Here is a 14,995-nt window from a genome sequence, read left to right as displayed (position 1 = left end):
TGAGTCCACTTGGTCAGTGTGCAAAGAAAGTTCGGAGTCTGGTCTCATTCAGAGTACAGGATAAGCCAGACACGGGTCGGGGATCGGACAAGAGTATCCCTCAACTTCCGGACAAGCTTGGAATTTTTCAAACAAGTCGGTGTACAGCAGTTTATGCACACATATCCTCAGTACATAACATTATATATGAAGTTAGGTCATGAACTTCAAATCCCATAATTAGGTTATTTGCTTGGGTTGATTGTTTTTCTTCTAAATATAAACAGAAATTAGTTTCATGGAATTGATCCAAATACTTTTAAAGACAAAAAAAAAACAAGTTCTCACCGCAAAGGATACATTTGTAGGTTCTTACCCGCATTTGTCAAATATAACAATGTTTATCCATCTATTCATAAAAAAAATAAAGACTTTCTACTATGAAAGCCTCTCTTTCCGTAAGATTGTTTGAAAATGGTGAATCTTCGCACCAAAATATAGTTGACTATTCCCCCCTCCCCCCCCCCCACTCCTTTGAATATCAGAAAGTGCATTACAACATACATGCAGCTATTGACATACAACTTATTTTTTACGCTCATTGCTAATCTATTGCCACGACTGAAAATGTCACCCTGCGGTAAAACCCAGTATAAAAGCTTCTGCAGCTCCTTGGGAGCGTGACAACATTCTTTCATGTGGTAATTATCTCCATACCTCAGTACTATTCCGTCTGTCACAGCACATTACACATTCACATGATGAAATGTCCATGAGACTATCTAGGTTTAACAAGTTTTAATCGAGTTTTTAAAATGCCTTTCGAGCGAAATAATGCAATCTGTTTTCTGGGTGCCTCCCGAGAGTGACGCCTATTAGTTTCCAGTTTCATTACTTGAAAATGTCACTTTTGTGGTTCCGTACATTGTACATGATCTATTTAACTGATGGAGGGATGACACATTTTCTAGTCTGTTCGACCGTTAAAAGCAGCTGGATGTGCTTTGAAACTTGATCTTTTCCCTCTTCTTCGTCAGATATATGGACAAGCAGTTCTAGGCAATTATTGTGTACGGTTGCTATATACCTGTATATATTTATATCGTGAGAGATGCTCAATATCTTGAGATATATAAAGCTTGTTTTCCTTTTGTGTGAATGAAAAGGGACACTGAGCCTAGACATACCATCTCTACATTTATTTTCATTAGATATTGAGGCTTACTAGTGGGGATTTTCTTTTGGGGGGGGGAGGAATGGGGCAGGCAGAGGGAGGAAGACAAGAATAGTAACATATAAAATGGGCTAATTTTGACACAACAACTTTTGTCAAGAAAAGTTCCTACGCAAGGTAAATACCACACTTAAGCATATCCCAATAAGATTCAAAAGTGAAACAAGGCAACGAAAGTAGCTCAAATTGAATTATCACCTTCATTAAAATTTAAAACCGGTAAATGGTAAAATACAGTTGCTGACATTTGAAACCTCTTTTTACTTTTGTGAAAAAAATAGTAAATATACAGTTTTTATTTTCACTGATACGTAAAAGACTTATCTGACCTGTTTCAATGTCAAACATTAAATCTCAACTTTTAATGTTTTTGAACTTTATGGTTAAGTTACCGCTTTTCTCACTTCTACAATCTGCCTATCCCAACCTGCCAGCAAACATCCCCAACCCCTGCCCCCCTCCTCCATTTTTGGTTTCCCAAAAGGGAAACATATGGAGTCACTCTTGTCGACCTTGCAAAATTGTGTGGGATTGTGACGGATTACAATGACTATAACGCGGATCGCAAAGTCTGCAATGACTGCAATGTGGATCGCAATGTCGGAATTTACTGTTACGGTAAGATTTCTTCAACACGGCAGCACATGGAAATGTTGCACTCAAAGCCTAAACCAAAGTGAATTAATCAGGTCACACATCAAGAGTCTATGCATGCTAAGTTCTTCACTACCGCCCTCACTACCTTTCGGGAAACATTTTATACTGAAATTTGATTAAAGTTTAAGCTATAATGACTAGCTATTGGACTACCAGATTGGGGCACACTTCATCACAAAAAGCAACTTCAAAGAAAATCAACTTTATCAAATACAGTAACAATTTACGATCAATGCAGACACGGCCAAGTTGTAGTATTTAGCTATCAATTGCTACTGTAGACCTAACCTTTGTACAGAACGAAACCTCCCAAAAAAAGAGAAAAAGTTACCATACAGTACCTTTCAACCAACAGATAAATATCCTTGAGAAGTTAGTTAGAACAGTTCACTGATTAACTAAACCACAACCAAATTGGATTAAAAAACTTCTCACAGCCTAGCAACAGACACACAATTAACTTCTTCACTGTGTATATAGCATGTATAGCAATGCCCTTTCATGCTGGTTGTATGTAGCTATTAAGAAACCCCTAGTTAGTTTGTCAGACAGGAAACAGGTTGCTGGGGAGGGTTGATAGGGTATGAGTCACATCTCTCTGTCAAATGTTATATCCCTAAACAAGACAATGACTGTTTGACTACTAACTACAGATCCGCAAATTAACCTGCTGAAAACACCGACTGGTATGGTTTTGTAAATGTTTGTTTCCTTTCATGAGTTATGTGATCCAACAGGTCATCAGATTTAATTTCATTTGTATGCCAATCAAAGTTAAGACAATAACTAACGACTTAAAGATCTTGTTAAGATGAAATGGCCCGTTGTAGTAAACACTTTGCTTGACACCATAAGACAGCCCAGAGTTGTAATTAATATAAGAGATATGAATGCAGACATCGTTGTTGGTATATATGTGAAAGATATGACTGTTATGAAAAATTTCCCCCAAAACAGATACGAAAAAAGTTTAATTCCATCTCGGAGATATCACAAGTTTAATATTCCTTTTGCACACAAGGCATGAAGACTGTTTAAGCCTACTGTAGATATGACATCATTGAACCACAAATACATCTTTTTTTTTTCTTTTTTTTGTGTTTCTTTAAATCTTTTACAATGTTAATTTTCTATAATAGGGATGGGTTTTGAAAGCAGACTTTTGAGTTTAAATTCAAAACTAATCAATACTACACTTCCCATAACTGTGTAGTTCATTGACTTGAAATGTACCAAGAGAAGAAAATGAATAAAAAAATTAAAAATTAAAACAACAGAATCACTTTGAGAAACTAAATTCTTTTGGTGGGAAAAGCCTTGAGGGATGGTCACACCAATCTTATTTTGTGTGATACTATTTAAGCTCATTCAGTGAAACTGTCGTAAATTGTCCACCAACAAGAGAGCCATAGCGCTAATTTGAGGAACATTTTCACTAATCAATAACTGACATCCCTCTTGAACCTTTTCTTGGAACTGAAAACTGCACTGAAAGGTCAACCACTCGAGATTCTTCTAATCTGAGAGCAACTGTTTTCCTGGTAACAAATTTGTACCAGGCTCAAAAGATCTCACAGCGGTGAAAAGTCAAATTAGATTATAACTGCCTTGAGCCACCTCAGTTGGAAATAAATAAATGAAAAACAAAAAGAACAGCTAAATTTTAAAACAAAATGTTGAAATGTCAGACAGCAAGAGCAAATTCATTTGCATCTATAAGTCACACCCCTAGCAAGGTTTCTTTCATCAATCGATACAACATGCTTTCCAGAACAAATTATAAAGCCTATAGCAAGCCATTATTTATCTATATTATTTACCTACACATGAACTAAAGTTGACCTTGGCAAGTTAAAGAAACTACAATTTTTTAGACCAATGCAGAGATAATAGGTTTAACCTTTTACTCTTCGATTAAAATCTTTTCCCAGAATTTTGACACTTGTCCCGTGCAAACAACATGAGCAGAGTTTTTAAAAACAATACATCAAATTCCAAACTAGTACCCAAATTTGCTGACACATTTCTTGATAAAGGCTTTTAAATTGCCTAACATAAATACAGAGTAGAGTTTTTGAATGTCCTTTCTGGTATCCTGTTCGTGAATTTTTTATTTCCTGACCTCTAGAGGAGCAACGTTTCATGCAGGAAGCCTCTAGTCATAGTCAAGGCTGGTGAATTTTATTTTTGTCGAGTGAAGGATGCTTTAAGCAGCTAATTGAAATGTCATTATCTAAATTAAGCAACCCATTGATGTACATTTCCCACTAGACACATGTGACTTATTCTTTTTAATTTACAAGTTTACACATTGTTACTGAGCCATTGTACTGTACAACAGTCAACACATTGTTGAGAATACAGCACGGTCAAGTTGTTGAAGCAATGGGCAATTGTAGCCTACGGGATGTCCCCAAGGAAGCATTGTAGACTAAATACACTGTGTGTATGGCCTTCCGGAGATACAGTTGGAGTCCAGCACTGTTGTGTGTGAGACATGTGGCCAAGAGTGAACTGTGGTCAGTTTTGTTAGAACAACTTTATAAAACAGTCTGCAACTTTTACTACGATTTCTTTCTGCTTGATTAAAATGGTATAACATGCTTGAAAACTTACATAATTAAACATGATTATGGAAATGAAAATCTTCAGCCTAGATTGTAATATGTGAATTAGGCATACTTAATACTGCAATGTGTGGTAGAGTGGTAGACCTATTGTAGGTTAAAAACATGATATCTCTTTCAGAAGAAGTTGCTGGATTTTCCTGAAAAGATAAAAATTATCTTGTGACACTGCTGCAACATATTGAAAACAACTTTTTTGATCATGCCAGTATCATATTGGAAATAAAGTAACAAACATGACATGCCCTGTCAACTTTTGAAGAGGATATTTTCCGTCAAATCAAAGTTCTAATCAATAAATGGGCTTAGAACAATCAATTACAAAAGGAAGAGTTGTTTCAAGTGTGCTTGATAACTATATTCTATCCCTATCCAAAAAATTTACAATTTTCCTGAAAAAGTTACTAAAACATCAAAAATGTCATACCTGTAGAGCAACAAATGATGAGCTTTCTTCACATAGCCTCGTATCTATATACAAAATTATCCTCTCACAAACTGGGATTTTTGAAATTATTGTCTGTCTTTTCAATACAAACATCGACAAACCCCTAAAACAGACAGCAGATAAACTGTACCAAGCATAGTTTAAATTTGCATTTAAAAAATCTAGAAAAGAATTTTATTTTTATTAACTGGTATGGATAAATAATTATGAGATAATTCCTTCTATGTGGTCAAGGAACAAAAAATTTGTTTCAAAGTTTGAACTACTTAGAATTGAATACACTCTCATAATCCTCGGATAAGATATTTGCTTTTGAACGTGACCCGATCGACTGCCTTTAAGCATTCATGTGCTACCAAAATCTAAAAATATTACAAGTTACAGTATTATTACTATTCTGTTAAGATTCAGATAACCAAAGGTACAGTATGACTAACAATGAGTTAAATGTGAGGTGATAATCTGTGTTGGCTGAAAACAAACAGAGACAGGTCTATAAAGGAAAGAACTAATTTGTGAAAATAAATAAATGCAGCTTTTTTTATTATTTTCATACATGATGATAACAGCTGGCTTACGGTATAAACTTTCACTACTTCTGTATGTGACAGATCTGTTGTCACTCTGTGTTTACGCATTTATTTGTGATTCTTGTGATTGTCTGCACGTAATGAATGACTTCCAAGAGAGTTCCGTTGAAACTAAACAAACTAAAAAAACAGATAAACTCCTTCCTTGGCAGAAAGCCATTCTTAAAGGTGGAAATCGAATCTGTCAAACATTTTTCAATCTTGAAGCTACACAAAGATAAGGGATGTTTTGTCTATCCTTCCCCTCCTTCCTCCCCCCCCCGCCAACCCCACCCCATCTCCACCTACTTATACTGATATCAGATACCTGAAATTGGAAATTGCGTACAGACCAATAGTACATATTGTTGTTAAAACCTGTTCCTACTGTAGAACAGCCAACCAGTACAGTATATTGTGTACCCATCAATAATTTAGCATAAATTTACTGGTTTCAAAATGATAGCTGAATATTCCCTTCTAACATTACTCAGTCATGTTTATTTACAAGAGTTGTGACTAAATCACTTTCTTGCAGGTGTCGGGTCGACATGAGTCTAAACTGGATATCACTGTATTGAACGAAGATAAAAGTAGTCGTTACTGATTTTACAGAGCTGGTTTTAATGGTTTAATCTAGTTTATATTTCATAAGATAAGCCTACAGTACAAGTAACTCATCCTTGAAGCAATTTTAGTCTGCACTGTCACCATACACTAACAATGTTTACAGTATCTTTAATAGTTAACTTGTGATCGTAAATTAAGATTACGACTTTATTGAATCGCGATAAGAATTCATTTCATTTCGCAGGTCAATGTTTCAGTGAAATTTATGTTCCATAATATATACAGAACTAGTTATCTCAACTTTATAATATTAATCTACTTTAATGTTTCCAGATAAATGAACAACATGTACAGTATCGCAGTAATTATGACAGCCGAGCGATTCTTCAGTACATATTATCTTGTTGGCAAACATGCTTCAACGGAAAATATGCGGCTACTTTAATTGCATATTTAAAACGTTGAAAACGTTTTTCTTTGGCAAAGCAATTATTGACAATTTTCTTAGATCTACCACATTTATAAAACACTAGTATCTAGTTAGCCTAATTTGCATATACAAATTGGGGCTACCGTTAGTTACTTCAGTATCACCAGGTCATTGGGCTAATAACCGGCTATCAAACTCTATCTTTTTGGATAAGAAGAGAAACTTCATAGTTTGTACAAAAAATTACAATTAACTGGAGTAAACTTTGTGAGAAGTGAAATATGTAAATGAGTGTAAATCCCCCCCCCCAACCCCCCTTCAATATGGATCTGCGAATGAGAACCATCAGAATGTGCAGTCCCATAGTTTGAACAGAGGATTTTGTAAACCAGTCTGAGATGAAAAATGCAGGAACGAAGAATACCAAAGCGATGGGTGCCATCGAAACAAAAGGAAAATAAAGGTATACCGATATATCTACATAGCATAAGGAGAGACTTGGGTTATGGTCACTTCAGGAGGTACTTACCTTATTGTTAGTAAGTATGTGCTTCACACCAAAAGACATAGAGCCAATAAAGATAGAACTGTGAAACATAGCAGGAGAGGAAAATAAATAGGCCATGCAAAACAAAGAAAATATGAAATGGTACAAATACAATGAAAGGGAAAAACAGAAAATGATTAACCCAAACTTTATCTTTCTGTTCTAGCTGGACTTGTAAGAGCTGTTAATAGAGGGATAGATGTATTCTACTCTACTGTAGTAATATCCAAACTTATAGATTTATGGAATAATAAGTTACAAACTACTTCCTGCAAGTTTTCACTGGGCCAGTAGCCAGGGACCCCACTCAGGTAAATAAGATACATCCAAGCATCCTGTGTTGTAGACTTGTAGTAAGTCTGTAATTCTGCTAGTATTCTAGCATATTTAGCATATTTACACATACTCTTACTCCCCGCCCCCCGCTTGGCTCTTAGATTTGTAATCATACTGGAGGCGATTTCGAACCATGACCTCTCTCTGAAACAGTTCAACGTACGTACACAGGCGCTGAAATTCACAATATTTGCCAGGTGCTATATACACGAGTACATAAAACTCTTCTGGCTAAAACCACTTGTATTTTCATTGAATTAATACAAAATTAATTTTGCACTGGCAGAAGAACCCAAGTAGCTTTCTTGTACTGGCAAATTCTGAAGCACACTAGTAATTAGCCAGAATTTTGGGACCTGGGTACATGATTTAGCAAAGCAATTTTGCATATTGCCTTTAAATATACTATCGATTAATACCTGTAATGACCACATACATGTCTCTTGTTGTCAATATTGCTCCTCGCTTTGAAGTTACTTACTCATAACACAATTCAAAATATTAGTAAAATCCCCAAAGTTTATTGTTCAAGGTTTCTCTTTTTCTCAAAAATATTGGAATACAGCTTGGAAGGAGTATATATGCTTGCTCGTATAGCATGCAATGATTACATAGTTTGCTTGCACATACGGAATACAGAACATGCAACTCCCTCCTCACCCCAAATAGAAGTATTAAATAAAATACTTCCTTCTACAACATATTATGCGCACATTCTCTGACACTCTCCAAGTCATGTCATGATTACATATGCTTGCACATCTAGGTAACACTGATTGCATAACATGCAAACTACCCCCCCCCCACACACACACACACATTAAAGCTAAATAACATGCTTCCCTCTGGTTCATTATCATACCAACATAATGTGCTCACTCTCCAAGCAAAGTGATTACACTAAATGCTTACTTCTGGAGCACATTATGATATCATGTGCTCATCCACTAGTATAAACTAAACATAACCTAAGGACACCCCAAAGCATACAATGATGTTATAACACCATCACCTTCCCCCCTCAGACACATTGATTACACAACATGCTTACTCTCAAACATATTATTACATAACGTGCATACCCCTCAAGCATATAAGTATTGCATAACCCTGTTAGTACGATTATATACTAGCAAGACAGTGACCACATGGCCTAATTGTGCCAACAGCATACATACTCTATTTAGACAAACTAAGTGTTGTTACCTTTTCTGCACACTTTCAAAGACCGTTAGGACGATCCTTCTGCCAAGCTGCAAGTCACTCATTGAGCTACGTAGAGAGGAAAGTTAGAAACAATAAATAGTCCATGAATGTGCAACTTTCCAAAGTTGGTTACAGACAAAATTACCCAATGCTGGATCTCCCAAAAGTAAACTAAGATCCTCTCTCAAATGGTCAACCTTGCACAAAAATGTCTTGTACTTTGAAGGAAAAATGATGTTATAACAGGCTATATTTTTTCGATGAAAATCATATTAATAGAAGAAATCAATGTAAGCAAACTAGGAATATAGTTGCACCACCTTCAATATTTGGACTGACCAACAACAAGAAGATCTTCTATACATTATAAAATCCATCTTTTCAATAACGAGTTTTTTTTTATAGAATTCAGCAAATCATCATTTTCGTCATTTACGGAGGGGATATCTATGTCTGTTTCATTATGACCATACTGTGTACAAAGCCCAGCAGGTAGAGTAATTTTACAACAACAAGGTAAAGAAGTTAGCCTAACTAAATCAGTTGCTATTTAAAGGTCAGTCAGCTTGATACTTACAACCAAAACACTTCTTTGTACACAGGTTTGTTCTTCTTCTTCTGTAACTTTGTAAACTTTCTAAGGAGCACTTCATCTCTGGTCTCCAAAGAAACCTACGAAAAAGCGAGAAAAAAAAAGGATAAATGTGTAAAAAGAAGAGTTAGAGCAAAGTGATACCAAGTGCCCTTCCAGACTTTTTATCCTTTGCAGCAGGTTCTAAAGTTTAGTTGGATTAATTTAACAAGGCAGTTTGATATTTAAATTAATACTACACCAATGTGGACAATACCCCATACTGTACCAATGTGGACCATATCCCATACCAATGTGGACAATATCCCATACCAATGTGGCCAATTTCCCATACCAATGTGGACAATATCCCATACCAATGTGGACAATATCCCATATCAATGTGGACAAAACCCCATATCAATGTGGACAATATCCCATATCAATGTGGACAAAACCCCATATCAATGTGGACAATATCCCATATCAATGTGGACAAAACCCCATATCAATGTGGACCGGACCCATTACTTCATGATTCACATTCATTTCAATGTGAAGTTAAAACTAAACCCTAACTATTAAAGAAACACAATAACATCAAACTACATTCATGATTCATATTGCAGAACCACTGTTGTGTGTACCTTGGCATATTTCTTGAAGTTTGACATTTTTCAGTGTCAGAATCCACAACATTCATTAGCATCATTTTCATCTCTCTGTACCTTGTTTCCTTCAAGCTTTTTGCTGTTTATGTTTATCAAATTATTGTAACCTTACTCACCTGGACATAGGTACTGAGATTATGATTCACAGACTCAAAAGATGCTTCGAGAACTGCACAAGAAAACAAAAAACAATATTTATATATATTGTTATATCATTCTCTCTTTTACTTCATGTTAGAATTAACTTTTCACATGACTGCCAGAGAGGTAATGTTCTATGGTGATGTCCTGATCAAAAATCATACAAATTTAGTTGGCCAAAGAATATTCCACGGACAAGAGTACAGGGAAAGCAGGTTTATAGATTCTGAGCAAAACATTTTATAAATTAGTGTTGACACAAATGATTCCATACTGTACTTAAAATAAAATTTCATAGTTCATACAATACATTAAGTGTGTGTCCCTAATTGTACCCGTATTGTAGCATGGTAGAGTAATTCCATGCACTCATACTTCCCCTGTACCCTCCCTCTTAGAGTTGTTTTTGTTCTTGCTGCCTTTTTGATTAGCTACTGTACTAGTACAAGATTCTTGCTGAAAGCCATGTACTTGTACTCATATAAAGGGTACTTCAACTTGTACTCATATGAATGGTACTTTTACTTGCACTCATATGAAAGGTACTTTCAATTTTACTCATACTCATGCAGTTGTACTCATACAAGCAATCTGCTTCATGCTCTCAAAACTGTTAAAATTCAAGAAGAGGAGGCGGTACAGTATATTGCATTCTCTTACCATCCACTAAAACACGGGTTGAATTCTTGTATACTGCCACCTTCAACTGTCCTGGAATGATAAATCAAACAATTTAGAATAATCAATGATATATCATTCAAACGTTCATACAAGCCTTCATTGTGTTTGTTATCTTTGGCTTTGGTAAATAAGTATTCTTGGCTGTAGTAGCAACTCTTATAAGTTACTTAATGAGTAGAATATTTTTATTTTGATATTAATTCATTTTTATTGCTAGGTTGTTACTTGTGTCCTTGAAGATCCTGCCAACTTGCTTTTAGATGGTTCCGCAACGTGATCCTACCCTGTAGTAGGATTTCAGTCTTACCTTAAAAGAATTGACATAAGGCATACATGTATATCTGATGTACAAAGTCAGTTACACAAAGTGAGAGCAACATCAGAGAAAAAACTGGGCTTGTATGTCGAGTAATGTAGCAAAATACTGTACAGATGTGTCCTAAGTGACAGCCAGAAATGCTAGAGCTAATTGTTTTCAAATGTTTTGTAAATGTTTAACATTCCCATCAGTTATACTCAGATAGGTAAATACTGGTTGGAAGAACAAATCCTCAAGGTGGCAAGTATAGGTATTATCTATGCAATCATTTTGTGTTAAGACCACAGAAGCTACAGAGTCCAGCTGAACATCGCTGATTAAAAAGCTACTTCAAATCAGTATTTCTTGGTGGTTCACCAATCAGTAATCATCTACAGAGCCTCACAGACTATTAACGATCATTGATAATAATATTATACGTACCTTTGACCGGTGACGTGAGACACGTCAGACTTCGTGAGAAGCTACTTCTACGTTGGAACTTGAACCTTTTTGACTCTCTGCGGGGAGTAAAGCCACCGGAAGTTTCATCCTTCGCAGGCCTCTTGCGGAACAAAGTTGAGGTCCAACCTTCCAGGTGAGCCTGGCTCTGGCTCACGTTCCTTTGCATCTGGAGGTTGACAGATAGGAATGTAGTATTCATCGTTAAATCATGATTAGCTTAAACCTGTACTATTATTATGAATTATTATTATTATTTTGTTTCAACACATAGTATTACAAGGTGAACAAGACAATATAAGTACAAATAATTAAAACTTGTGAAAGGAAGTAAACTAAGAAACCCTTTTGGGCTTAATCGAAAGAGTACTCCCATCAAAGAAAATAGAAAACCATAACACCTATAAAAGAACTACCCCCCCCCCCCATCTAGAGGTTGGCAGATAGGAATGTAGTATCCATCGTTAAATCATGATTAGCTTAAACCTGTACTATTATTATAATTATTACTGGCTTCAAATGTCCTCCCAAATCAACATAATTGTGAACGATCTTAACCGGTGTGCAAGAAGCTTTTCACCAATATCAGGGATCCCAAAGCACCATGCCATTGGTACAAAACAGACAATAACTATAATCACTGAATACAACAAATCTAAAACTGAAACACTCTGAGTTTCGGTCCAAGACTGTCCATTCCTGGTGTACAGTCTGCTAATGCACAGAGCTCAATCTGAGAAAACAACCCAGATAGCCCCTTGGATTGGCTTAGTACGATTAATGCATACATGTGGAAAATTCATGCTCAACCCAAGTACACTGTAATATATTAAATTTCTCATTGCCAACTTTATTGAAACTTTATAAAGCAAACTATCTAAGACCGTTCCAACTGCACATAATACACAACACTAAAAAATTGCATACAGTGTTTGACAATATTTGTTCAAAAGTAGCAGCCGACAGGCTTTTTTGTCCTAAGATTGTTGTAGCAAAAAAAATTTTTTGTGAAAGCATGTAACAAATTTGTAAACATTGTCGTAACTTTCGTGCCCACATAGAAACAAAATGAAATATCGAAATTTGCTTCCAGCCCGGCCCTACTATTATTGCGTAAATCATTTGTACTCAGCATCATATGACTGTGCATACATCACAACGCCTCTTCGTCACAATTTACAACACAAAACATTTCTGACATTTCATGTGATGATTATGGATAGAACTTAGAAGCCATTGTTATTTTTCAGTAGGATTCTTAATTTTTTAAATCAACAATCACATTCCCCACCAAATTGATATGCATGAAGTTGTGTGCTGACAATTTATTTGGAAAAACACTAGTCTATCCTTCCTTCCTTACTTCTATTTTACAAAATGTAACTCTGTTTGACCAACTATGTTCAACACTTTAAAAAATGTAATAAAACTGAGTCACAAATTTGTTCGCTGAAATGTTAGAAGATGACATCGTGTGAAGAATAAAACTGATAACATGTACTGTGTAGAAAGACATTGGCGTATCCGGAGTAGCTGCAGAATACCCCGCTGGATCCGAGATTGTGGTTTTGACGGAGACAAACAACAGCCAACGCAGTCTTATAATGTGCTTGAGTAGATGGCGCTAATTGTTAAGATTATTGGACTTAGACATTTTTTCCCTTTTTTCGAATGTACAATGCATATAAGTGTAAAACGGGCGATATCCAACGGGGTACGTGGTCCGTTTTGGTTTATGTTGCCGACGAACCAACGGACTACGCAGTCATTCTGTAAAGAAAAGTAAAGCTGGAAGATGTGGGGTGACATTCAACAGGAACGTGGGGATCTGGGGCGACACCAAACGGGCTACGGCTATGAACCAACGGGCTACGAAGTCAGAAGTTTTTAAATGAAAGTACAGTATACCCAACAATGTTTTTAAAGTAAAGTAAAACGTAAGGGTATGGGGCGACATCCAGCGGGCTACGTAGTCCGTCTTTGTTTGTTAGTATTTTGTGAAGTATTTAGTGGCGACGAACCAACGGGCTACGAAGTCAGAAGTTCCCTAACCCCCTAGCCCTAACCCCTAACCTTGTTTTTAAGTAAACCCAACGAGCTACGAAGTCAGAAGTGGTAGAATGGAGGTTGAATTATTTATTGGCGACGAACCAACGGGCTACGAAGTCAGAAGTTCCCTAACCCTAACCCTGTTTTTAAGTAAACCCAACGGGCTACGAAGTTAGAAGTTGTGGAATGGGGGTTGAAAAATTTAGTGGCTACGAGCCAACAGGCTACGAAGTCATTCTTTCATCCACTTTAACCTCGTAGCACCTATTTTGGTTAAGTTTCAATAACGTGGGGTATTCGACAGCTATGCCGCGTATCCTAACTAAGAATTTTCACAAACCATTGTGTTCACCACAACCGAATATTTTCTTCAACCCACACTACAAAGTGATCATCTGAAGGGTTAAGTATTATGTAATTGTAAAGTATGTTTAGTCTATGTTAGTTTCAATTTAGAGTTTAGGCTAAGCTACATTTAGGCTAAGCCTAGGCTCTAGGCTAGTCTTATTTATCCTGATGTCCTACGCCTACTTTAGCTTTGCATATGTAAGTATTTGTAGGCCTAGGCCTAACGTTAGCCCTATCGTACTTTCTTAAAAGTCCACTTTGTTACTCATTTGTCTTAATTTCTGTCAATATCACTTTTTTCGAAGGACCTTATATGCCGGAATTGATTATTAAGTCCATAATACCTTGAGGGACTAAGTTAATCCAGTAATCTTCTTATCAAATCTTCGAGGGATTGAAACTGGCAATATATTGTTCGCGCGTTGGATTTTGAATTCGTACCTTTGTACTGCATGAACACCCACACACATTGTGTAGTGAAACTGGAACTGAACTAAGCAAACACGGGGAGATTATGTAATGTATACCCCGAGTGCGAGTTGTGATTTTGATCCTGAGCTAAATCTTCGTAATTATTGAACGCGAAATGGGACATATATTCGGCAACATCTAATGTTGAGGGTTACGAATCACCCGTGGGCCATCATTATGTATGTATGTATGTATGTATATGTGATCTTCCCGCAAGCAGGAACTCGCGAAAGAAGCCATGGAGGCTTATAGACTCGCAAGCTGACCGAAGCCAATCTCTCGGCACACATTCATTTAACGTCCATGTCAGGAAGTTGTTATTGAACAACACCCTTGCCAGACGACACACATTGCTGTCGGCGGGGAATCGAACCGGGGATCTCATGACTGGGAGACGCCGGCGTTAACCACTAGGCTATACACTCCGCTATTATGATCGAGATGAAGTCAGGGTTGTCGTTACTCAGGGAGCTGAAATGAAGTTAAAGGACGAAAAAATAACCCCTTGTTCAAACGAACTGAGACCCTGACTTTCCGTTCCTAGCTTAACCTCCTTTAAAGGCAAACTGAAACGAAAAAATTTTTGGATACAGTAAAACTGCATTGTCTTCTATACTATCATCCATCAGGTCATTGTCTCGAGTTCCAGAAAAGTTTATTGCAGATGAAATGGTCGTAAGAACTTCAAGTATTTTCTCAT

The 14,995-nt window shown here is 36.5% G+C and overlaps 1 protein-coding gene across 4 annotated transcripts in view; it reads right to left on the bottom strand.

Moving 5' to 3' along the window:
• LOC139964335 (uncharacterized) overlaps window positions 1–14,334 on the bottom strand; it is a 168,920-nt gene extending 154,586 nt beyond the window's left edge. The window contains exons 1-7 of one of the 4 annotated variants that reach the window (XM_071965852.1): window positions 14,169–14,334; window positions 11,410–11,596; window positions 10,647–10,697; window positions 9,962–10,014; window positions 9,181–9,275; window positions 8,604–8,669; window positions 7,044–7,101 (exon numbers count right to left, since the gene is read on the bottom strand). In XM_071965852.1, coding sequence (XP_071821953.1) covers window positions 7,044–7,101; window positions 8,604–8,669; window positions 9,181–9,275; window positions 9,962–10,014; window positions 10,647–10,697; window positions 11,410–11,596 — 510 coding nt within the window. In that variant the 5' untranslated portion in view covers window positions 14,169–14,334. Of the gene's footprint in view, window positions 1–2,211; window positions 2,357–7,043; window positions 7,102–8,603; window positions 8,670–9,180; window positions 9,276–9,961; window positions 10,015–10,646; window positions 10,698–11,409; window positions 11,597–14,168 lie in introns of those variants that run through there. The other 3 variants (XM_071965851.1, XM_071965855.1, XM_071965853.1) reach the window with 3 other exon arrangements.
• Window positions 14,335–14,995: the final 661 nt, after the last annotated feature.

The sequence above is a fragment of the Apostichopus japonicus genome, chromosome 22, assembly GCF_037975245.1.
Source record: "Apostichopus japonicus isolate 1M-3 chromosome 22, ASM3797524v1, whole genome shotgun sequence".
Classification (NCBI taxonomy): Eukaryota; Metazoa; Echinodermata; class Holothuroidea; order Aspidochirotida; family Stichopodidae; genus Apostichopus; species Apostichopus japonicus.
The sequence above is the reverse complement of the archived record's forward strand: the minus strand, read 5'-3'. Positions and strand labels throughout refer to the sequence as shown.